Source organism: Aphis gossypii, chromosome 1, assembly GCF_020184175.1.
Source record: "Aphis gossypii isolate Hap1 chromosome 1, ASM2018417v2, whole genome shotgun sequence".
Taxonomy (NCBI): Eukaryota; Metazoa; Arthropoda; class Insecta; order Hemiptera; family Aphididae; genus Aphis; species Aphis gossypii.
Window position 1 is genome coordinate 19145489 of NC_065530.1, and position 27321 is coordinate 19172809.

At 24.2% G+C, this 27321-nt stretch overlaps 1 protein-coding gene and 1 long non-coding RNA gene across 2 annotated transcripts; one reads left to right on the top strand and one right to left on the bottom strand.

Annotated features, from left to right (window-relative positions):
• Window positions 1–26417, top strand: LOC114124297 (uncharacterized). Its single transcript, XM_027987504.2, has 8 exons — window positions 1–329; window positions 4399–4499; window positions 12609–12763; window positions 13912–14057; window positions 15110–15312; window positions 16823–16952; window positions 17341–17481; window positions 22760–26417. Exons 1-8 carry the CDS (start codon window positions 281–283, stop codon window positions 23329–23331), a joined length of 1497 nt encoding a protein of 498 aa, XP_027843305.2. The 5' UTR covers window positions 1–280; the 3' UTR covers window positions 23332–26417.
• LOC126555894 (uncharacterized) lies at window positions 6438–10328 on the bottom strand. Its single transcript, XR_007606997.1, has 2 exons — window positions 10235–10328; window positions 6438–6669 (listed from the first exon to the last, which is right to left on the bottom strand). It is a non-coding gene; the product is annotated as an uncharacterized LOC126555894 (long non-coding RNA).
• Window positions 26418–27321: the final 904 nt, after the last annotated feature.

Genomic DNA, 27321 nt, shown 5'->3' on the forward strand with positions numbered 1-27321 from the left:
CACATTCGGCTTTTGTCCGGCTACCCAGACACCGCGCTACCACCGCCGTCGCCGGTACTTGGTCGGTATCTCTATGTATATGTGAATTACGAAAGCTATGTAGTTTAACAACGTGATTAAAATATATTTATAAATTCATAAATTTAAATTTAAGAGTTTCAAATGTTAGGTAACATTTGAAATAATAAAAAAAAAATGATATCAATAATCTTTGCAATCAAAGATATTGCAATTACATAAAATATGAATCGTGTTGATATACATTATTGAATCGCTTAACATGTACGGGTTTACTGCCTATAAACTACACACAGTTACTCCAAATCCATGTAAGTACCTGCTATTTTTTTAACTGTATATTATTTTATTTTTCTAATAGTTATAAATAATTAATTGCTAATTAATCAAAATTTTATACTAATCACAATTAATTCTAAATTTTTTGTACTTTAATGTTGAAGTACATGACATGTAGCTAACTAATACTTTTTTGTAGCTGCTTTAAAATGTTTTATTTTATTATTAATATAAAGCCATGATTTCATTTATGAAATTTAATAGATTTTCGTATAAAAATTATTGATATTGAATAAATTATGGATTGGTGGTTATAAATGTTATGACTTATCTAAACATTAATTCCAAATATCTTGTGAAGCTATTTTCAAAAAAATTGTTCTTATTTAGGTTCCCCACTACACCATTAATTAAATAAACTAATTTTGATTATTAATATATTTTTTTTTAATTTTTGTATAAAAATAAATAATCTGTACCATAAAGTTTAAGGTAAAATAAGAATATGTGCTACAATGTTATAAATATTATTAAAAAAATGTATTTGTTAAAATTTATTTATTTAAATGATAGAATTAATTTAAACATTTTCTGGGATGAAAAAAAAATATATACAATTTATATTAAGTACAATATATTTTACATGATTGGTAACTAGATAAATTTATAAATATATAAATAAATAAAATAATAAAAAATTAGAATTAGTCAAGGTTTTATAAATTTATATGCATATGTCTTATTTTTTGTTATACCTATTTAATTAAAGTTCTCAATTTTTAAATTCTGAACAATGAATGAAGTGAGGTAGTCCATAGTATAAAATTATAATGATGTATTTTGTTTTTGAATACACTTTTTGTGTTCAGTAAAAGTACTTAAAAATTTCATACAGCTCCTATATAGCCCTATATATAGATTGGAATTTTAAGACGTAATATGGCATATTATAAAATTGAATTTTTAATATTTTAGTATTTCAGATAATTTATTGAGTAATACTACCAAAACCTGGAAAAAAATGTTCATTCGTGTTTTACTCATAAGTATAATATTGTAAATTATAACAGAAATAGCATAATGTGCTATATGTATATTATATATTAAATTCTAGTTTATCATAGAAAACAATAACCTCTAAAAATAACACATAATTATTAAACCAATATCTTCCCCCATTATATTCAAAATGATTAAATCTAAAAAAATAAATAGGTTCAGTAGATTTAAAAAAAGTTATTAATTTGTTTTTCAAACTAAGTCTTATTTTTTCTGCTAAAATGTATTTAATATTATCGAGTAAAATTCAACCCTATATTATCTGCTCTAGTAAATAATAAATAATTAAAATATCAAACTTACTTACTAAAAAGTACTTGCTTATTAAGTCGTTGAACTGCCGTAATTATTTTGTGCAAGAGAGAACGTGTTAATCACGTTAATTACGGATTTCTTGCTGCGAATAGTCATTCGTCAACATTATGAAATTATATTACTTACTATTTTTTGTGGCAACATTATTTCATGGCATAATATGTAAACATTGTAAACCATATTATTTTGTTATTCTTTTTTAATTTCTACATTTAGAAGACATTTGATTATCGAAAAATTTAATGAGTATACCTAGTCGAACCTCTTTTGTAGTATTAACCCTTTCAGATCCAACTATTTGATGTCTAATAAATTTTTTTTTTAAATTTTTTAAAAGTATGTAATATGTATCTGCGAGTAATTTAATCCACGTTCAAAAGAATTCTGACAATTATTGGAAGACTTACAGATGAGTAGGTACACCATAGTGTACTTTGGGACTTCGTGAAAACTATAAATTATTATTAATTTTCAATTTAAAAACGGACAATAACTTTCCATGCTTACAGTCTTATAGATCCTTAGTTCTAAATCAGTGTGTTGCGTAGAACCTATATCGTAACGTGTTGACATAAAGTTCGATTAATTTTTTTTTAATAAGTAGCCAAGTAGGCACTTATTATTAATTTTGAATGAAAGAATTTCTTCAATTTTGTTATTGTACGTTTTTAATAAAATGGTAGAATGTAAATAAAGAATTTAAATAGGTTTGTATTTCTTGTTATTTTTTCAAAAATCGATTCATTTTTAAGTATTGTATAAATTTAAGTTAGGGTGTTTTTGTGAAAAAAAGCTGAGAGTCAATAGTTTAGATAATAGAACAATAATAAAAAATATCTCAATATAAACCACTCACGTATAGTAGGTATAGATCACCTAAATATTTATATCTACGTTGTGAATTATTACTCTCTTACTCTCTTTCTCTCTCTCTCTATGTATTTATATATATATTGTGCCTGAGGGAAGTTACTTGAAAAATGAAAAATTATTGATTATTCGTATAATAATATAAAATATTTGTTGTTAATTTTAAGTTTTAAATTCAAATTTGTGTAACACGCATATACCTATATTAAAATAATAAAAAAGTATAAAATTCGTTCTTAAACATATTTCATGTTGAAATAATAACCTCTTGAAATACATTACTAAAGAATACCTTTTAAAAACAAGAAAATATTAATTTACATCATATGATTATTTTGTAAAATAATTTAATTTATATACATGATTTTTTATTAATAACAATTTAATATTGTAAAATTGTGTAATAAAAATATATTCTAAAAAAAAAGTATACTCATTTTAATAGAGATATTGATTTATAATACTTATCAAACTTTAAGTTTAATCAATTTCAATTTAAGTTTTATAAATTTTTATGTTAATCAATAATCATACAAAAATACGAAAAAATATAGTAAACACATAAATGCGTTGGTTAGAAAAAGTTATTTTATGGTAAAATTAAATGATTTACGCGTTGTTTTTATAAAACTTTATAATAGTTTAACACAATAGAATTATAAAATAAAATAATTTAAAATTATAAGATTATAATATACGTTTATGAATTAACTATTAATCGTACATTTATTTAATAAGCTTACAATTCGAAACAAACGATTAAAATAATAAATAAGTATAAATAATAATAAATTTATTACCCAGTGGACATTACCCATATCTTGTTTAATGCATTTTCGATTTGAAAATACAATGTCTTTATGTCTAAAATAAATAAATACAAAATCTTTAGTAATTGTTTTATTAATATTATGCATAAATAAAATATAGTAAATATTAAATGTTATATGCAATTTTCAATTTTGATTTCTTAAATTATTTCTTATTTTAATTCCAATATTTATAAATGAAAAATGTAATAGTAAATAATATTATGTTAAATTAATAATTATTTTCAAAAAATCCTTCTGGCTTCTACGATACTAGAAATTATAAAGATAAAAATGTAATAAAAAATATAAGTACCTATTTTTCTTCATTATTTTATTTTTAGTGTTTTTATTGCTATAGTGTAAATGTTAGATAATTTAAAGTTTTTGGTTAATTAGATTTTTAAAAATATTTGTAATACATGAAAAATCTAATTTTGTCTTTGGATTAAGACTGATTCTAAAGAGAAATTATTCAAATCAGATTTTATAAACGTAATAATAATTATTAATTTATCAGAACTTAAATTTGAATTTTAAATTATGCATATATAATCATCCTGAGGTTAGGAATAAATAACACATTTTAAATTAAAAATCTACAATTATTTCTTATAAACTACTAATTAGTAGTATATAAAAAATATAATATAGTGAGTTTAATTTTTAATACATACGAATATAAATTACGTATTTTGGTGATTTTTTACAAATATTTATGTGCATTATACTTCACTGGTGCATTAAGTTCTGAGTCCTAGCTGATTATAATTTACGAATACAACTTTTAAGTTTTAATATTATATAGGTATATAATTATAAATTAATACGTTAACATGTATAAATTATATTATGGACAGACAAGAGTGAACTTTTCACTGAAAATATAATAGATTCTTTTTTAAAAAAAGTTATACTTATAGATATAATATACAAAATATACATCTAGCTCAAAGATGAATCATTCTTCACAATTGTGATTATTTTTCTAATCAAACTGACGACCATGTAGTATATTGTACCTATTTAATTTCTTAATTTATTTCAGGTCGGTCATCCGATACCGGACGAAGGACATCTGCAACCGTTCATTATAATCCGAAAATCCCGTTCAACAGTACTACGGATCATATTTACAGAACAAAAGATGTGAGTAAAACTTATCACAATTATGTTTAAATTTTTATTCATTTACATATTATTTAGACTCCATTAAGGAATCCACTCTGGATTGAATACTTGCAGTACCTACGCGAAAACCAGCAATATATTTTTTAAAATTCGATTATATAATATTATTATCTATTTTTCTCGTTTATAATGTTTTGGTACAGATTTTTGTTTTATAACAAAAAAAAAAAAAAAATCTGTAAATTTATGTACCTAACGAATTTGTACCTAAATATTATTTATTTAAAAATAATATGATTATTAAATACTCTTTATAATTGAAGCCTTAAGAGTTTTATTAGCTAGGTACCTATTTAATTTAAGCTTATAAGAGGTACCTACTTATAATACGCGCCCATTTAAACATAATATTTCGTAAAATATAATATAATTATTAATTAACTGTAGATATTCCTAGATAGGCAATCGGGTTAAAATAAATGGTGCCGATATTTAAAACGTTGCTCTATAGTGTTTATTTTAAAGTCAATATAATAGCTTTATGAAAAGTCCAACAAAAAATAGAATAATGATATTACATAGCATACATATTATTATACACTATAGGTACTACTATAGTACCATTGATTAAATATATTAAGTATATTTAATCAATGATAGTACTTATTATACATACGTCATACATGTATCATCACTATAGTGAATGCATTTCATTTAACAATATTTTAATCATTTACAAAAGCTATTTTATGGATAAACTATATTGTCACATATATGTTATGTTATATATGTATATATATGTTATATTATAACGATTTAAATAAATATATATATATATATAAATTATATGTGGTCATATGGGGGGGGGACGTTAGCATGTTGGTAAACATTAGTTTATCATTAAGTTTATATGTAGTGAGGGATGATAAGTCAAATTAATACGAAATGAAGTATAATAGTATCTCCTAATTTCCATTTTTAGTTAATTATTTTTTTCAGTTATTATAAAAGAGAAACATTGTTAAATAATTTACCAGAAAAATTTTGATATTCTGATATAAGTAGGTATATTGCAATAAATTTTATATTATATGCTTTTACACAAGGTTTTGATGATATTCAATAATATTTTTATGCAATCGTTATGTTTTTAGATAGTTTAAATGATTTATAGCATTTAATTTTACCACAAGTCTATTTTTTAACTTAGTTCTATTTTAGATATCTATAACTTCTTTTGTGTACGTACAAACAATTTTAATTTAATATTTCAAAGCAAAATGATTTTCTGAAAAATGTTAATTTATAAGTATCGAATATTATTTTATTAATAAATTAAATAGAATAAAAATTTCAAATGTGAGGAACGCAAGTGTTATTACTCTGTTTATTAAAACCTATTAGTTGATATTTATAAAAATTTGATTTTTTGCACAAAGTAAAATTATATAAAACTTTATTAAAAAAAACGCAAATTTAAATAGGATAATATCTCTGAATTGTGAAATTAATTATAAAAATATGTACCTGCAGCTGGAAAGTTTAAAATATTTAAAACAGTAGGTATTAATTATGTTTATACAATTGTTATATAAATCTTAACTTTTTATATTCGAACAAAATATTAAAAGTACATTGTACATAAGTATTAAGTATATAATAATTAAATTTAACAAATAATACGTATTTGGGAATTAGTATTGACTATTGGATATTAATTTATAATAAGTAAAACATATACCTACGTATGTATATTAAATAATATAATATATTACTTATAAGTTATATTTAAATCCACTTTAAATTAACTTCTTATTATTAAGTTTAGATTATTTACATAATTATCAATTGTGCTTGTGATACATATATAATATATATATTATATTATATGGTATATAGAAATATAAACAATATATGTACATAGATGCATAATGCCCACTAATATTTTTTTTCTTAAAAAAAAAAAAAATAATAATAATAACTCAACTTGTATGGATGAAAATGTCAAATAACATGTGACCTTTTTCGTACCCTTCTCTCGTCCCAAACATCTATTTACGACTTTATGTGCCCTTTGGATATCTGGTGTTTTCGTCTTCTATCCCTGGATTTATCATCAAACGCTTCGGGTGTCCTCCATCGAAAACGATTCCCTGGGGTCGGATAAAAAATTATCCTGCCATGACCTCTGTAAAAATAACAAATTTAACTCGGGATGATTTTTCTGTGAGTTGTTTATTGACCTAAATAGAAGAAAAACATGTCGTAAATGTGTAACTGCAAGTTCTTTTATTTGTTGTTTTAGATAATTTAAGCTATATTTGAAACTTAGCAGAATATGAGACTGATTATATAGAAATCACTTAATAAAAATTTAAGAACAGATTAAAAAGATGTATTAACTAAGAACTATTTTGAAAATGAAATCGCTTTATTTAGCCACTTACCTATTATATAACTTTCGCAATGACTCAAGTAAAATAGTATCAGTAGGTACTTTAAATTGTTATTATAATTTTGTATTAATTTGACTTAAATGGTAATAAATTATAATAATTGACTAAAATCAACAAAGTTATGTTTTCTTACTCATAAATTATAATTTTACTCAGTACATAATTAATTATTAAAAATGAATTAATTTTAAGTAACTTTAAAGATTTCGAATATGCAAACAGGATAATATAAGTACTATATAGTTTAGTTGGGTGTCATCATTAATTTTACTACAAGATAAAGTATAATTAAACACACTATATAAGGTACATTGGAAATATTATTAATAATTTATAAATATTAACATTCATCATTAAAATGTACTAATAAATAATAAACATACTAAACTTTATTTACATTACTGTATGAACAAAAAATTATACCTATTAACATTAGCTATTCAGAGCCGGAGTGAGGATCAATAATACCATAAAGTAAATAATGTTCTTCGCCTCCTTAAAAAAATAATACAGTTAAGTATTTTAAATAAATACATTATAATGTTTAAAAATACACATATCGCAAACAATTTTTCAGAAAAATTTTAAATCAAAACAACAATAAAAAATTAACGCATATCTATCAACTTTAATATGTTAAATAATAATAATATATTTAAGAATAAGGAATAATACAATACTACCAGTTAATTTTGTTAATTCATATTTTTTGAATATTTTATAGGTTTAACCAATTTATATATTTAATATTTATACGATCATTGTTTGAATCATAAAGGATGATTCACCAACATCTTTACTTTCATTTTTTCTTTAGTAATAAATATATTTAAGTTTTAGTTTCTATAAGGTTTAAGTATACTTAAGGACCATATTTTTAGTTATTTAGACGTTTTATACCAAGAGTGTCTTGTAATTTATTAAGTACTCCTCCTAACTTATTTTTTTCAATTTATAAATAGTCTATTTAGTAATTATTTAATTGATAAAACTAAGTTAATATTTAAACGAGTAATTTCTGAGTTTTTAATATGTATATACTACAGATAATAGTTAGGTATTAAGAAAAAATTTTTAAAAATAAAAATATTATACTGGATTTAGAAAAGAATAAAGTATTGCAACAATAGAACATATCGTAAATTGTGTAAAGCATCTAAATATTTGAAAATATAGTCCACTATTATGTATCACAAATTTAAAAGCTCAGATTTTGAATAAATTCATTATTAAAGGGAAAATTCGGTGTGAGCATGCTGGTGAATCACTGTATATTAAAGTATGTTGAAATATGTATATAATATATATGTTTGATAATAATTTTTTATTTTATTTAACAATTATGTTCAAACAATTTTTAATTTAAAATATTGCTTTTGAATTTTATTTTTAAAGTTGAAATGTGAGTGAAACGAAGCATGATATAATGCTTTATTAATATAATAATAATATTATAAATTTAAAAGTAATCTTAGTAAATATCACATTTGAAAAATCATTATTATTTTGTTAAAAACTTAAAACTACAATGTTGAAGTATTTTCAATATTACAAAAAATATAGTTTTTGGTTGATTTTCTTTGTGTGTAGGAAAGTTGCTAAGAAAATTGTAAAATGACCTATTTGAAGTACCAACTAGACTCGATTTCCAATCAATATATATGGCTATTCAAACTTTTGTAGTACTCTTATACCCTAAATTATAGTTACAGAAAAAACATCAAGCTATACATTTTTAAAGGTTGGCCACTATTGCGTTTTTCTTTAGACTGTTTTCTATTATAATTTAAAAAATATTTTATTACGATATTCACACCTATAATGTGTAGTTTTTATTTTTATTTTTTCTTCAACGGGTAACAATATAATATATCATTGTTTATTGTATGTACCATCTAATTAAGCTCACTGAATCAACAATAACTCATACCTTTTATTAATGAATACGTATTTTAAGCTGAGTTATAATACTATTTAATATATAATAAATTATAATTTATATACGTTTAGTAGTTATTTATAATTTATAAGCTCATCATTATGCCATTTAATTAATTTTTAGTTGGTACCTTTAAAGTTAAATACCATATAATCCAGTTAGGTCAAGACATACATCATTTTAAAAACTATTAACATTTTTAAAATGTAATTTTAAGTTATTAAAAATTAAAATTTTCTAAAAAAAAAATACTTTTACTACTTACTTAATACGTATTTGTTATTTTCATCGATTTTTAAAATTATTTTCATTTTATTTATTTTCAATGAGAATTCCAATGTAGAATATTATTTTGTACTACTTCATAACATAAATCTCGAATTTTTGACTAGTGAATCATAAGAATATAAAGTTTTTATGAGCCGAGTATTACAGGGGTCCTTTGCAAAATGTTAGTTTACTACTCCACAATCCACACATAGAAACTTTCAATTCTTCAAAATTATCTAATATAGTTTATTAAACCGTAACCGTTCGAAAATCGATTTTTATAAATCGAAATATTCTGCTATAGATTATGAAATTAAAAATAAATGTTTCATTAAAACAGAAAAAAATTAATAAAATAGGATAATGCAATATAGTAAAATTAATTTATTTTCTTAAAATGTTTTATAAAGACTTAAAATTATGTAAAAGAAATACGACATACATTATCTAAGTTATTTCTGAAATACTAAGTTTTATGTTAAATGGATTTATTATACTCGTATGAATAAAGAACACTTATTATATATAAATGAATGTACATAATGTTTAAATTACAAATTATAGTTATTTATATACCTAAAAATATAATGTACCTATATTGTCTATTATATTTTTTAATATTAGTTTTTATTAATTTTCAATATTTCACATATAATTAATTATACATGAATATCATGATACGATTGTATCTCATAAATAAGAAATAGTATTCTTTTTATTTAATATATAAATATTAAAATACATAATTACAATATTATACTTAAAAAATTATATGGTTTATAAAAAAACATTAAAAATAACGAATAAAAAATACTCTTTTATATAATATATATGATGCTCATTAATTTTCTAAATTTATATTTCTTTTTGAGATCTTTGTCCAGAAATTAACATTAATGCCTATAATTTTCTTTAGTTATAAAAATATAAATATTTAAGAACAATTTGAGCTAATAAAAAAAAAAGTAAAAATGTTATAAGTTTGGATTTATAAAATGTAATAAAAATGTTTTTCATTAAACATTGATGAAATAAGTAATAAATAAATTAAAGAAGTATGTAATTTAAGTATTTTTTATTTTACGTACTTTTTATGCAAAAGTTTAGTTTTTGACCTTCGGTGAAGTTAAATACCACTGTAAACTGTCGCTGTCATAGCATATGGCAGTGTCGAAATGTTCATTATCCTATTATGCCTGAAACTTCTACTTCCCTGCTTTATGCTTTCTCCCCCTTCTCCCGGTTTTATATATAAATCGATTCGTGTCAATCATGATTGACCTATAAGCCTTGAATAAAATAACGCTACTGCGATGAACATTTACCATAACGATTTTAATGAAATTAGCAAAATATTATGTGAATTCAGAAGAAAAGCCTAAAACAACTTTCAACATCAAATACAAATTTATATTTATTAGTATCTATTTTATATTTTTATAATTTATATGAAATCATTTTATCGAATAGGAGTTTAAGCTTATCATATCGTTTATTTAGAGCTCATAGTCATTGTTCTTTTATTATATGAAAACATATTATAAATCAATATATGTATTATGACAATGTGTTTTTTTCATATAAATAATCTTAACGTTATCAAAAGCTTATATATTATAAAAGAACCTAATACATAATATAGATAACCAGGTAGAAACCCATCTACATAAAGTTAACTAAGAAATTTGAAATAGTTAATTTATCATGCTTAAAAGGGTTATGATTTGTAAATATTTAACATTATACTGTAATAAATGTAGGTATCAAAATAAAATATTTTTTTATTTTGATAAATTGTAATCGTTAAAACTAATAAATAATAAGATATTCAGTTATTATATTCGTACTTATTATTCTAAAAGAATATAAAATATAGGTAGGTACTTACCTCTATACTGAAAACATACATTTTTTAAAAAATAAAAGGTTGGCATCTTAAATTATTCATAAAAGACATCGTCTTGTCTTCAAACTTAGTTTAGCGTAACTGTTGAAAGTTGTATTGCGTTCTATTTTCAATGGAAAATAATATAAACATTAAAAAGTTCAAAAAGTTTAGCATTCAACTTAGATAGATTTATAAAATAGTGTTTATGGTTAAACCGAAAAGTGTGAAAATAATATGTACTTCTTACATTTGTAGGAAATTTAGTACAGAATGATAAATTAAGTTAGCAAATAGGATATTATCCTATACATTTGTTAATGTTTTTAAGACACGAACTTTCAGTCAACACTTCAGCAGACAAAAATATCTTTATTATTATATTTTCAAAGTCTTATACAGAATACTTTTATTCTGTAGTTATATACTCAGAATATGTATTTGAATACTTTTCAAAAATATATTTAGAATGCATTACAGTCATACAGTAATTATTATACTCAATCATATTTTGCACTGATATAATTAATTAATGTTATACATTTACATTTTAGTAATAACAAAAAATTATTATCGGAGTTTTCATGTTTATACTAAATTTTATGTTTTTAATAAGCACTAGCAAGGTTTATAATTTATAAACACTAATGTATATTTTTTTCCGGACAAACTTTAATTAAAATATAAAATATATTAATGAAAAAACATGCTTAGAAGTAAGAGTACGTATATTTGAATACTTTAAAATATAAGAAAACTTATAAAAATACACTATAATATCATTATATTAAGTTGTTTATTATAAGTTGTATTATTTTAGATCTATTTTTTAATATAAATATAGTATTTTAGTAGGTAGGTACCTACTATTGCGCAGTAAGAAAATAAACTATACATTTAAAGCTTCTAATACAGTATACACGTATACTGTATAATTTATATAAGTATAGCGTCATGTATAAATAGGTACCTATTTAGATGTATTATGGGACTTCGAGTAAGAAATTTTGCGTTGTTACTATTATACTTAAACGATATTCTGTTAAAACGTGTAATGATTAATAGGAAACACTAAGAAATAAATACTTTATCTAAAAATAATAAGTACATTTATAGAGTGAATAATTTAACAATAAGCTTCAAACTATAAACTAGATATTATCTATTTTCAATTTATTTATTTTAATAAATTTTGATGTAGAAATTATTTTTATGGATTTAAAAATCCATAGGTACTTAAAATATTTTTAACAGTTATAAACTGATACGCCAAGTGAAGGAATATAATATTATTATTATACATAATATTTTGTACAAATTCTTAGTCTGAGTAATCTGACTAAATCTTAAATGATACTTAGTCCCATAAAAAGAAAAAATAGATGTACATTGTATATCAAGCATATTAAATATTTACAAATTTAAATTTAAAACTGAACATATTTCATTTTAACAATTTGAAAAATTAAACAAGCAATACAATTAAATAAATCAATACAAATGTATAATATAATACTTATTGTACATTAAACTGAATCATACAATAATTATTAACAATATTCTTTTCAAATTTCTAGACTTTCAAATCTTCAACAGTTGCTTCTTCTACAGCCACGTGTTATAGACGTGGTGCGCCAAGATATGCTTTAGTAGATCAAAATACATCATTTGGTCGTGGGTCATTTCCAAACGATTACAATGATGACGGCCTTGACGATTATTTAAGTCACAGGTTAGTTCTTACAAATAAAAAAAAAATTATACCTATCATACTAAATATATTTTGGATATTCAATAAATTTAATAAACATCGTACGTATAATAACGAATATGGTTTACCCCCCTAAACTTGCGTAATAATATATTAAAAAATACCAATTAATATTTTTGAATTTATACAAACACAGTTTCACAAATATAAATGAGTGGATATTAAGTTATGATAAGTTAATTTCAATAAAAAAACAAATGAATATTACAATAGAATATCTATAAATGATACATTACTTTGTTCCTTAAATATTTTATACATCCTATATTATAAAGTTAACAATTACTATATTAAACAGATAATAATAAATATAACACTTATACCTATGGTATGCCTTTAAAAAATTGAAAACCTAAATGTATAAAAGAAAAAAACTATTTATCAATAATAGTACTAAGTACCTGTTACACCATTTATTATTTATTTGATAATAATAATAAACGCCCTTGTTAGGGCTCAGTGAAGATAATGTGGATAACACTTATTAGCTATAGTTAAAACAATTATACGATTAATTATGCTATTGAATTAACAAAAATATGATAGTAAACATAAATAACGATAACTTAGAATACTATTCGATCTAGGGTGAAATGTGGACAGACAAGAATAATGAATATTAATTATATCTTATAATCCTACAATTAAAACTTTTAATCCATCAAAACCTAAATCAAATAGAAGCCGATGTCTCATCGTTTTTTTAAATGCCCTTGATATATGACTACTGACTTGTATCGACCTTGTACAGAGGTTGACGCGTACCTCGTGTATGTGACGTGAGTAGCTTTCGGAAGTCTGTTGTGACTCGGATGCTTCTGTTGTATAGTGATATTGTTAGCCCGACGTGTGCGCCACCGGTATAGACTGTTATATTATATTGTAGAGTGTAGACAGTAGGAGTCCACGAATATTATAATTAGACACACACACATACGAATATTATAACATAATAGTCTGTCAAACCTTGCGTTATTTCGTGTTAAAACACCATCCATTCATTTGGTATGTTCGTTTTTAGACACAATACTTATTATTTATTAATTATTATATATATAATAAAAGTAAATTATTAACAATGTGTATTATGTATATTTTTGGGGTAAAAGGCGGTACTCGGCAGACGAATGTACCTTAGATACAGGTCGAAAATCTTTAACGTTCGATTTGTATGATAAGAAGCTTTCAGAAAGCATACACGACGTACAAAAGAAATTTCATGAAATCACTGTATACGAAAACACCTCTGTTAAAGGTAAATATTGCTAAGGTTATTTTCTTAATAGTATCTACCCACTAATTTATAATTATCAGATGTAGTTTTTATACATATCATAATTTAAAGTTATTTCTTCGGTTTAAATAATCATTTTTTGAGAAACTATATTTTCTATACATACAGTAGTGAAAATCATAATAATATTATTACATGATAATATAATAATATGATAGAAAATCTTTTTAATAATTAATATTATCTATTATTTAGAAAATTTTAGCTAAATAAATGCTACAACACAACTCAAAACTATTTGTTAAAACTTAAAAATGTGGTTATTAATTAATTTGGCATGATATTTATGTACACAAAGATAAATAATATACAACAAATATTATTATTATTTAAGTATTAAATTAAAATATTACTAAAACTAATGTTATTGAATTTTCTTTTGATAATTTTTGTTTATTAAAAGTATGATTAATAGTTATGCATTTAACAGTTGCAATATATAATTTTATTCACAATTACGCTATAAAATAAAAAACATCTGTAGTTAATGTTGTATATATATATTGTCAATAATATGAACTATGATTTATGATATATTTTATGATACCAACAGTACTTAACTATTGTTTATTTAATACAATAAATCTGAAATTAGTAGGTCTTTAAGACATCATAATCAATTTTTAAGATTAATATTTAATATAGAAACTATATATATTATGCAGTTTCGACAGAATAAAAAGACAAATTAAAGCACTAAAATATATTCCATTATACATTTTTGACGATAAATTTACGATCCGTGTCATCATTTTTAATGATTATTTATTTTTATAATTTCTACTAATTTACTACTCCACAATATAATTTTATCTGTGTTATTCATTAATCCACAAAAAAATTGCCATTTTCTATAGAATTGCTTTTTATCTACGCAAATGGAACAATACGTCATTCTTAAAATCAATTTTAGTTTATAAAACTCTAACTCGATTTAATTTTCATCAAATCGTGTGTTACGATTTGGTTTCCCCATTAAATTGGTAACAGTATACTTTGCAATGCTGTTTCAGAGATGACACCAGAAATACCAGATCCAAGAGTGCGAACGCCACCAGAATTATCACGTATAAATACAGATGACCCAGCAGAATGTGTTCAGCAGATGTTAAAAGCTGCTAGAGACATGGAGTTGGAAACAGTTATTAATATTTTAACAAGCCATGATGAAGAATTTTTTAGAAATAATATCAATGACACTGATTCTACAGGTCGAGTATGTACTGCCACATGAATATTCAGTTCAATAAAACAATAAAAAAATTTAATAAACATTAGTAAAATATATTATATATACACTAACTGAGTATAACCTATATAATATCTATATTTTATACAAATGAGTCACAGCAATAGATATATATATTTTTAAATTTATAATATATTAGTGTGATATAGTTAAGTTATAGCCGTTATAGGTATAACAACTACCAAGTCATAATGCTGAAGTTATTTTTGCCTTTTTTTAATAAGGAAAAAATAAATGTTGATACATTAAATAAAAATTAAATTATCGCATAAAATTTAAATAAATGTTTTAAGTATAATATGATCTAATATTATTTAATGGAGGTATTATGCATAATAAATTTAAAAGATTGTGCTTGTACAATTACTTAAACTTTTTTATCAGTAATTTAAAAAAAATTATTTATTCTCATCTTTTATTGAATTTAATATAAAAAAAAATTTAAGTGAAGTACCTATAGGTATATTAATTATTTTATGTATATAAAAATATTTTGTTATAATTTTATAGAAGTTGTTTTATTTACATATAATTTGAAAAGCCCTTGAAAAACGCTCAAAAACTATAACGCTTATTCAGCATCTTTGTAGATTGAAATTAAACAATGATGGAAATAAGTGATAAATAATAATATTTTCCATAGGAAATTTTTAAAATTTTTTAATTAACTTCAAAACATTGTAAGAGTATCTATGAAAACCCCATTTACATATTAATATTTAATATCTGTAATTTAAAAAAATCTAGAAGATAAAATACACATAAACTTATTAACAATAATAATTATTTATTTTTAGATGTTTTATATTATGAAAAAGATAAAATGTATAAAACTTTTAGGTATTAACGTATAATATAATATACATTATATATGCAAATCTAAAAAATAATTTATGAAATCTTTTGAAAAAGAGTATTTAATCTTTGTACTTCAAAAATATATCACTAAAAAAAATTGTCGATCTTAAAAATAGTTGCCACATAAAACGATAAAACTTTTTAATTTTTCTTCTACTAAGTACCCTAAATTGTCTAAATAATAATAATTTTAAAATATATGTAAAAGCTGAGTGATCAATTTAACTTATTATATGATTTTAAAATATAAATATAAAATTTTTATAACGTAAATTATCAAGCGTCACATTTTTAACAATACTATCTTTTTACTATGTTGTTATTATTATTATTTTTCATATCCTTCATAGATTTAAGTCATCAGTAAAAATTTTAATATCATATTTATAAAGTTATTAAAATCTATAAATATTGTATATTGAATGAATCTATTTTTTTTTTTAATATTTATAGCAATTTATAAGTTTAAACAATAGTTATGAAATAATTCAATACTAACTATAAGTGCTAAATATTAAAGCTTAGAAAGTTATAAATAAATATACGAGTATATTTGTAAATTTGTTTGATATTCACTATACCTGCTTATAAGTTAGAATATGCATTTCTGTTGTTATAGACGCTGTTGAGTTATATGGCATCGAGTGGCAATGTCGAAATAGTAGAAGAAATATTTAGAATACCCGACTTGAATTATAACAAACCGGACAATGAAGATAACACACCATTACATTTTGCATCGCAAGCAGGTTAGTATATTATTATGTAGTATTGTAGTTATAGTTTGAAGAGTGTTTTTTCAAGAGTTCGTTTGTAAACCAACATTTTTTTTTTTAATTATTTAAATGAAAACAAAAGAGGGAGTAGAATGAGTGAAATTATAGAAAATTATTATTATTAATTTTATTACCTTTATTAATATGTCATATTCAATTAAGTTGATAGTAATAACTTATTTTATAATATTATGAAAATAATGAAATGTTTTAAAGTTAATTATTATAGATAAATTAAAAAAAATATTTATATCAAACATATTTTATCTTATTAATATTATTAATGTAGGTACAACATTTTTTTTTTATCTAAAGCCTAATATTTTTTACAATATCCAAAATGAAATTTATTTTCTTTTAGGTCAATCTGAAATTGTATGTTTATTATTGAACAACTGTCTAAAACTAGAGATTGATGCCAGAAACTGTTTGGGGTTCACACCACTAATGAAGGCTGCTCTTCAGGGGCGTACGAAATGCGCGAAATTTCTACTGTATGCAGGTATTACATTTATTAAATACTAAACAGTTTATAGTTTATCCCCTTTTCTGTTACCTATTTAACCTATTTTTTTAAAAGATAATGCATGTTGATTCGCAGTATGAAAACAGTATCCTAAGACCAAAATAAGGTTAAAGAAATGTTTTTAATAAAGCGTATTACTCATAATTACTTATTAAAACAAACTGTAAAATAATAATTGAATATTGATTTATTTGTAAATTCGTTGTTATTGGATATCAAATTTTACTTCCTAACTGAATATATAGATTTAATATGATAATATTTATCACGTAGTTAAAATCTATATGATTGTATAACTGAGCATTTTTCCTCAAGGTTTTTTAAAATAATTTGTTGACAGAATTAATGATCAAATTGTGTGTGCATACATACGAAAGCATACACATGAAATTGATATATACATATTATATCATGTATTGAATATTATTATTATTTATAAATTTTAATATTAATAATAATGTAATATTGTCCTAATGTCCTATAAGGTTATAAAAAACAAAATTTAAACTTGACAGTTGTAGATGATGTATATATATATATTATATACTATACATATAGTTATGGATATCGGATATGTTCTTTTCCAATCATGAAATGATTGTGTATTAGGTTAGAGTGGCCAATTCTGAGTCAATTAAAAATTATTTAGATACGCCAGAGAAAAGTAAAATCGTGATTCTAAGGAGGAGGTGAACGACTTTATAATATATCTTAGCTCATTGTTTGTGGTTTGCACTATATATTTTCCATTCATTGGAATTGATTTTTTTTTTTTTTTGAAGTTGACATATATAAGGTCTATTAAAGTGAGTTGTGAATGCAATGTCTTTGTATGTGTATTTTTTGAGTTTTTGCCAGTTTTCTACTTTTATATTGCAATCGATATTGTTGTATCCAAGAATCTAGACGAATGAGAAAAATAAAAATAAAAATGTATATTAAGTTAATTTTGTAATACTCTTGAAGATGTCTAATTCACTTAAAGAGTCCAAATATATAATTATTGATTGATTTTTCATTTTAAAAAAATGTATGTAGATTTAACCAGTAATGAGTATTATACGGTACAGACATTGTTATATTTGGAAAATTAATATGATATTTGATTTTTGCTTATTATAATGATAGTTTTAGTTATAACAAATAACGATGCTTCTGGAATCACCTCATTAAATTTCAGAGTGCAATACTTCATTGTCTTTGAAGGAAAGGAAATGAGAAATGTGTGCATTGTTAGATGTATTCTTTTAGGCTAAAATAATAAATTTATATAATGTATATTATGGGATTTGATCAGAAAAACTTTGTTTATTAAGTTTTTGAATGCTGATATTCGTTTTCTTTGCAACGTTATATGTAATGTACAATATCCATTGTATTGAGTTGTATTCCAACTTAATTCTAACTTATTCTTAGTATGTTTTTGTCTTTTTTTTCTAGTGACATAAATCAATAATGCTTTCAATTGGGCTACTTCTGAAAACTTTAATACTTCAATTCTTAAACCTGCATTGTGAATTAGGTCTAGTGTTTTTAGAATTGTTTTTTTTTTTGGCTACAGAACAAAATATTAAACCATATTCAAGGCTGAAAATATTAAGGCTTTGAGAATGCGTCTTAAAACTATAGTTCAAAAACATATATGTTATTGGTACTTAGTTAATGACTAGATCTTAAGTTAAAATTTAAGACATACATTATTAATGTAATAAAACTTTTTATTAAATATATAATAAATTCCATAATTTAATTAGTTTTAATTATTATTTGAATAATGATTAAACTACAGTTTTATTTAATTTCCAAGCACGAATTTTAAATTGCATTGGTATCTATTTGATACAAACGTCAATGATATTCGGTGGATGTTAGTGCGGCTTAAGACTTCTCTATATCCCAGTTTTCTAAATATCTAAATAATAATATTGTTAAATTTGTATTAATCGTTTATTAATATTCTGTATTTTGATATGTAGATAAGGTAATCAAAAATTATAAATTGAAAGCTCCAAATGGACTAACTAAAAAGTACATTTATGAAATGTAGTTTTGGTAGTTTTAGTCTTATAGAGTATTACAAAATGATATAAACTTATAGTTTACTTTTTTTATTGCATTATAGACTATTATTGTCTATACTTAAATAACTATAAATATCAATAATAGGTACGTACGTTATAACTTATATTTTATTTGATAGTTTATATTATGTAAATTGTAAATATTTATGTTAATATTATGCATTGAGTTTCAAAATAAATGTATTGGATAGTTCAATATACTATGTTTAAATTGATTTAGAAAGAGTTTTTGACAGTATATTCTAATACTCAACTGAAATTGATTATTTCGATAAAATGTAGGTTTTCTCAAAATTATGTTACATTTTTTTAGGTAGGTATAGACTTATAGTTAATTAAAATATGCAGTCGGAAAATGTTTGCTTACTAACTACGAGCTATTAACTTGAAGTTATTGGTTATAAATAATTTAGATTCCATTCGATGCCTGCTTATTTATTTTATTCAATTTTAATTCGATCGGTTCAAGAACATGACTCAGTGGTTTGGTCTATAATTTTATTAGGTGGAAATAGATTATTGGAAAGTTTCCAGAACAGATTTTCAGACTTTCTTGGGTATACTTTAAAAATAAATCACTTGTCTCGTGTTTATGACTCAGTAACGGAAATATTAGATTTATATATCCGTTAAAAGGAAATTAGTGAAGGGTATTAAAGGTTTTTTTCATAACATAATTCAGACAAGGTTGATACCCTTAACTCATAGAGCTAATTGGGTTCTAAAAACTAGCTGCAATCACTTAATGTCAAAACATTTCCTAGATCTGATTTTCTTTGCAACGATTTTTCCGGTTTATTGTGCGTATTTAAATTTTAAAAACTAAATTAGTTTATCTGGCAATCTTACTGAACACCTTTTATTTTATTTCAAAAAATATATTCAGAACTTCTGCATATATTTTAATATTAAGTACTTATTTTTATTTACATTTATGATAAGTTTAATATTACTTTTACCTGTTGTTATCTATTATTTATTTTAAATACATACGTATTGAAGATTTCAGTAACATCCATAGTAAAATACAATTTAGCGTAAATAAATACAAATATATAATATATAATGACGTAATACATTTGCATTTAACTGGCATTGATCGGATAAATTATGTTAGAGGATAGACCGTTCAAAATTGTTAAATATTAATATGCGTTCTAAATATCTATATAATTTAAAATTAACATTATATATTATTATTTATAATAAGTATACCATTTATGATACTATTGTGAATAATATTATGAAGTATTAATAACCATAACATTTATTAATTATAAGTACTTATTTTGTATGAACTATTGACAGTTTAGTTATTCAATGATACTTAATGAGTTATTTATTTAAAAAAAAATTTTAAAACATACATAATAAGTTTTAATTTGGGTAATTTCTAGGACATTAAAAAAAATTGGAATCTTATTTTTATTTAAGTAATAAATTATAGATATTATTTAAAAATTAAAAACTAAAAGTATATTCGTCATTTAAACTTTATTATCTTTTGTTTGTGTATAGGTACAACACTTTATGTGTTTTTTAATAAAAAAATGTTATCAATCAACAATGTAAATATTTTAGTGGTGCCAGTTGAGGAGATTATAGTTTTATTTTACGTTATCCATAAACAGTATAAATATGACGTCAACAGCTATACATTTTTATAATATTTCAATAAAGTTTTCAAAAATATACATTTACTGTGAAGACTATAACTTAATTGTAATAAATAACCATAATATGTGAACTCTAAAATAGGAAAATATTCATTACAAGTATGCACTGAGGATTCCAAGGATGTAAAATGAATGTATAGTTATGTACTTATGTCTAATGTAACGTAGTTTGAAATAAAGGTATAGGCACTAATTAAAAATATATGCTAAACAAAAAAATAGATAATCTTTAAATTAAAAAAAAAAAATATGGTTAAAGAATTGATGCCAAATAAATTTACATTCACACTATTTTTAACGACTTATGAGAAACGATGTATTATAGAAATGTAGAAACCGATTCGGATAAACCTTTTTAACAAATGAATCCAAACGTTTAGAACCAATTCAAATATTGTAAAACGAATCATCCTATATTAACGGGAGGTAAGGAATGTATTCATATTTTTTTTTTTTATTAAACATAGCAGTTACCAAAAGATGTTAAAATCGTATAATACATCAAATTATGATCGTCAAAGAAGAATACTGTCGTGCTCAATATTAATAATTAATAAATTGTAAGCCCGCTGTGACCTAAATAACGACGCTAGATTTAATAATAATAGATAAATTTTATTAATTTGTCTGATTTTTAAAATGTCGAATTAAAATAAAATTAATAGCGTTGTACATACCTAAATAAACTTTATATAGTTTTTTTTTTATTTATTCAAAGGACGGCGTACCCGCATGTGCTATCTCCGTCTTACTAACGTACACTCAGTGTTTATTTCAGACCTTCTCTTTTCAAGGGGGTATGCCATAGGAATAAATAATGAATGGAATTAAAAAATATCGTATACCCCTCCCGCCGGTCATCCACCTGTAATAAACACTGGGTATACACCGTGAAAAATTTGAATTCAGTAGAAATGTAGAATCCATTTTATGCTGTTGGCTTTTATAGCATAATATAGAGTAAAATTACTTATTATTCAACACATAAAGGTGCCTAAAAATATTATCTAGGGCAACGATAATTGGACTTTTATTGATATATATTTTAATTTTAAAATTGACTTATAGCCGTGTGAAATATTGAAACTTTAAAATGCTTATAACTCATTTTTAAATTAAAATACCATCAATAGAAGCATACGTGATGCGTTCTACTGCCCCAAATACCTTTAAATTTGATAATAGGTTAACTGACTTTAATATATTAAATAGCCAACAGCATAAAATGGATTCTGCTGTACTCAAATTTGCTTCGGCGGTGTAGGCACGTCAGTCATCAGACGGAGACGACACGTCATATATAGGTACTATATATAATATAGTGCGACGTCCTCTTAATTGTTAATTTCCATTATTTCATTATTATTCTGCGTGCTCGTAATACAGACGGAACTTGTCCCGTGAATTTATAATACATCGATAAAATATAAATTATCGTCGTCGTAGTACCTACCCAGCACGAGCTTTAAGCCCGCTTGGCGTTCATTTATTTTTCAGGAGCATCGCCCACCATGCGGGACACGGGTCGCGGATTGCGAGCCGAACAGTGGGCCAGATTTTGCGGCCGGTACAATTGCGCGGACGCGATCGAGAAGTTGGCGCGCAACCGATTGCTGGAACGGACGACGTCGTACGGCCGGTGGGGCAGCGATCCGGAACTGGGCCCTCACATGCTGATCAACGGCCGACTGATGCAGCCGCCGGCCGCGTCCGCGGTGGCCACGCTCCAGCGCGCGGCCACGCAGCACCACCGGTCGATCAAGTCCAAGCTGAAGCGGGCGTTCCGCACGTCGTCCAATCCCGACTCGACCGGCGGCACCGCCAACCAGTATTCGCTGGTGTCGCAGCTCACCGGCGCGGCCCTGTGCGCCAGCAGCCCCGCGTTGCCCGTGCACACCCGCGCGAAACCCATGGTCAAGTCGTTGCTCAGACCGTTGACCGTGCCAAAGGTGACCGTCACCGGATTGCAGGAACCGGTGCAGCATCACCAGCAAACGCCCGTACCGCCACCGTCCCCGAACGCCGCCGATTCACGGACCGGTAAAAAACAGAAGAACAAAAAACGATGATGATGACCGACGAACGGGTTACGGGGTTTTAATATTGCCAACATTATTATTATTTTAATATCATTTAATAACTATTTCCATCGTGCGGTACACTGCTGCTGCTGCTGCTGCTGCTGTAGGTATATGATATCGCCCATTTTCTCTTATATTATATAATATTATGTATATGGTGACGACTGTACAGTAAAGGTACAGTTATATTATATGTCGTGTCACCGATCTTTTGACTTTCATCAAAGTGGGGGTTAAATGCATTGCATTTTTTATCGAGTGAGTGTCCCGCGTGGGCGGGAGTGGCGAGACATTGTAGGAATTGATCGTTTTGGTATTTCATAACGAGTAAGGTTTCAAGCTCAAAATCAATAATATGTATATTGTCGATAACCGTCATGATAAATAATATAGTACCCTTAACACGGGGAAGGAATTTTTCAAAAATTCTTTCGCTCCGGTGATTTAAAATCAGATTGACGCCACTGCAGGCCTTTAGTGTAAACAACGGCGCACGAAATATAGTGGAATTCGGTATTAGGAATTTAGTAATAATAATAATCAAGAAAATGTCAGCGAGTGCAGTAAATATTTTTCTCTCTCTGGCCCGCACAAAACACGGACAAAAAGCATTCACTCAAAATCGTTTTTATATTTTTTTATGTTTTACGAATAATTTTACTTTAAAACTGTTCATCACAAAAGTGGTAGAAAATAATATTTTGGGCGGGAATTAATTATCGATTTGTGTAAATAGTGTGTCTCAAAACAATATTTTAATATCCATCTAAATTTATAAAAAAAATAACAATATTTATAATCGATACCTATACAACCTATATCAAAACATTAAAAATATTAGATTTTACTTTAAAATTACTCGAAATTCATAATAAAAAAACCTACATTCTTCTGTAAATAAGTTTCATCTATGTTGCGTATGAGTCTGAGAGAGAAACGATAACATAGCACTGACATTATCTTATGGGATTCGCAATAATATCAGCACAATAACATTTTGAAATATCTATCATCATCTTAGAGCTCACAGAAAGTAGTCTTCATCATAAAATATAATGATTATGGGTCTTAATCTCTCGGAAAATTAATATGCGCCGTATTCACGTTTTTAAATTTAATCCTAAGTATACATTGTTTTACATACCTATTATATAAGTACTAAAACAGTAACGGTGCAGCTCTTGCATAAGGCATAACTTATGGCTCCCAACTGGCTATTTAAGACGATTATATATTTCGTTATCTCATGGTATCATGTATTAAATGATCTCATGGCATTTTATCTCGATATTTAATTTTTTTTTATTATTATTAAAAATATGTTCTAATATATAGGTATCTTTCATATTAGGTATTATATTAAATCAGCGTTTCTTAAACTGTGTTTCGCGGAACCTTAGGATTCGGCGAAAATCATTTCAGGGATCCGCAAAACTAAAGTGCTTTTTTCAAAACGTTCAAATCTTACTAAAGATTAGCGACTAGCAAGGAAAAATGTTTTACGCGTCACAACTATTGAAACAAAGTACAAAGACTAACTATCGAGCGGTAATAACTCATTGTTGAATATATAAGTAGCTAAAAATCTAAAAAAAAACGTATAGGGGTTCCACGATTAAAGTGAACACAAAAAAGGGTTCTATGGATAAAAAAGTTTAAGAAACGCTGTATTGAATAAAAGAATCAATAGAGGTTATGTGGTATACTGGAGTAGAAATCATAAATCTAATACTGTGTTGAGGTAGGTATAGTCATATTATATGTCTATATATAATATCTTACCTATTCTGGCTATTTTATACTTAAGACGTGAGTTCACTTCAGAAACGATTAAATTGTTATAAAGTGATTTTTTTTGAAAATATTGATACACATTACACATGCATCTAAATTAAAATTCAAACAAAAAGTTTTTTCAGGTATTAAATTTAATACTCTAAGGATAATCGTGGTCTTACGTATAATATAAAGTAGTAGTAAAGTTTAGTCTAATTACATAGGTATCTACTAATATCTATATACCTACTAATTATATTCGGACAATTTTAATAAAAATAAACACTAAATGATTATAAATTACTTTTAATCTATTATCATTAGTAATTATTTAATAAATGTAAAATAATATAATTTAATATTTTATACAAAAATAATAGTAGAAGAGGGGCCCTTCCGCCACACTGAATTTCGGCCTGCTGTATTTTTTGTTCCGTATTTTCCGATTATTAAAGAATTAAGTGTAAGACTAAGCATTTTTATTTTTTTATTTCTTCCATAAAGATTAATACATACTTATCTATTGTTATAACTTATAACTTTTATTGGAAAAAAAAACTATATTTTTATTATTTATTGTAATTTTTATTAAACAATATGAATGTTTTATTATATATAGTTAAATAAAATGTTGCGTACCTACCTAATTAGAAAGATATACAAAAACTTAAATATTTTTAACTGCTATTCAAAATGTTTAAAATATGGTAAACAACTTTACAATGCACGAGTAGAATTAAAAATATTTGATATGGTAAGTCAATTTTTAATCAGATTTCATTTACAGACAATTCTTTTTGAATTTTCATTTCTTAACATATTTTAGTTTATTTGTGGGTTCCAAAAATAATACATTCATGTTGTTGTGAATAAATAAAAAAAACATTGACCTTTTTATTTAGATTATACATTTATGCTATATAAAATGTATGCTAAGTATGGCTTAAGATATAAATCAGTGTATGCGTTAGTGCATAACCACTTACCTACTTATCCAGCTAATACCTACTTAAGATTAGGTAGGATGGTAGGTATATAATAGTCAGATTTGAGCTTGTCACATCTGCATATTTTTTTTATGTATGATTAATGTCTTCAATACAAATAACAAAGCCATTGAGATGAAGTTAATGCACATAAAACAAGGTACCTACTTGCCTTCCTAGTTTAAATACATAATAAATAGTTAGTAGTTATCTACCTACTGCTGCAGACGCTTAGTAGAAATTTCTAAATCATGTTTTAATTATGGGTAGTTACCCAACTATAAGTAGATATTTACTATGAAGAACAAAGTTTTTTTAATTTTTCACAAGCGCAGGTAGATATGAACATGGTATATATATTATTTTTTGTAAAGTAATTACATAAGTTAAACTAGCTTATTTTTTAAAAATAATGGTTGATTAGTTTTTTTATTTTACTAATTATATAAACTTAGGACTAACAATTTCTTCTAATTCATTTAGATTGTATCTACCTAGATTAAAATAAGTACCTAACAATTATGTCAATAACTATATAACTAAAAATTACTAATTTAATCTTAAAATAGTATTAAAAAAATTAAATACCTATTTTTATCTTGATGTCTGTCACTTGTTCATTATCCAATTATTCAAGGATATAATATCATATATCAGTATTATTAATTTTTATAAATTATGATAAGCCAGATTATGTAGGTGATTATTATAGGCATCTGCCTACCTATTATTATATATTATTTATGATTTTTTCTGTAACATGCTTATACTCAAAATTTACTAGAGCTTAAGAATAATTTTATGTTCTTCATTCTAATTTACAAATTTCTTTATTACCTAAGATACAATTTTACTAATTATTAAGTTTTGTATAATATATTTTATACTTTTCTAATTATTCATTTTGCCCACTTGAAATACAACAATGCCTATTGGCTATTACACATAATTAAAGTTTGGAAACTTCCTTAATAAATTCTTGTTATTTTTATTCAATTCAATTAATAGGATATAAATATATATATATTTTGTTACAGAAAACATGCCAATAGCCTCTGGCTGATAATATCTTTAATTATTTATTTTACTGAATTGTATATGTACTTATTCAATTAATTCACATTGGTTTATTTCAAATTCCTCATAATCATTTTCAAGATAGTTTATAACTCAAGTGAAATTAATTTTATCCAAAAATGAATGATATTTTCTATTA

Excerpts from the sequence above, each read along its gene's own strand:
- LOC114124297 (XM_027987504.2), top strand. The coding sequence starts at position 281 with ATGTACGGGTTTACTGCCTATAAACTACACACAGTTACTCCAAATCCA. Across the intron at positions 330-4,398 it reads CACAGTTACTCCAAATCCAT|GTCGGTCATCCGATACCGGA; the intron begins GTAAGTACCTGC and ends AATTTATTTCAG. Across the intron at positions 15,313-16,822 it reads ACACTGATTCTACAGGTCGA|ACGCTGTTGAGTTATATGGC; the intron begins GTATGTACTGCC and ends CTGTTGTTATAG.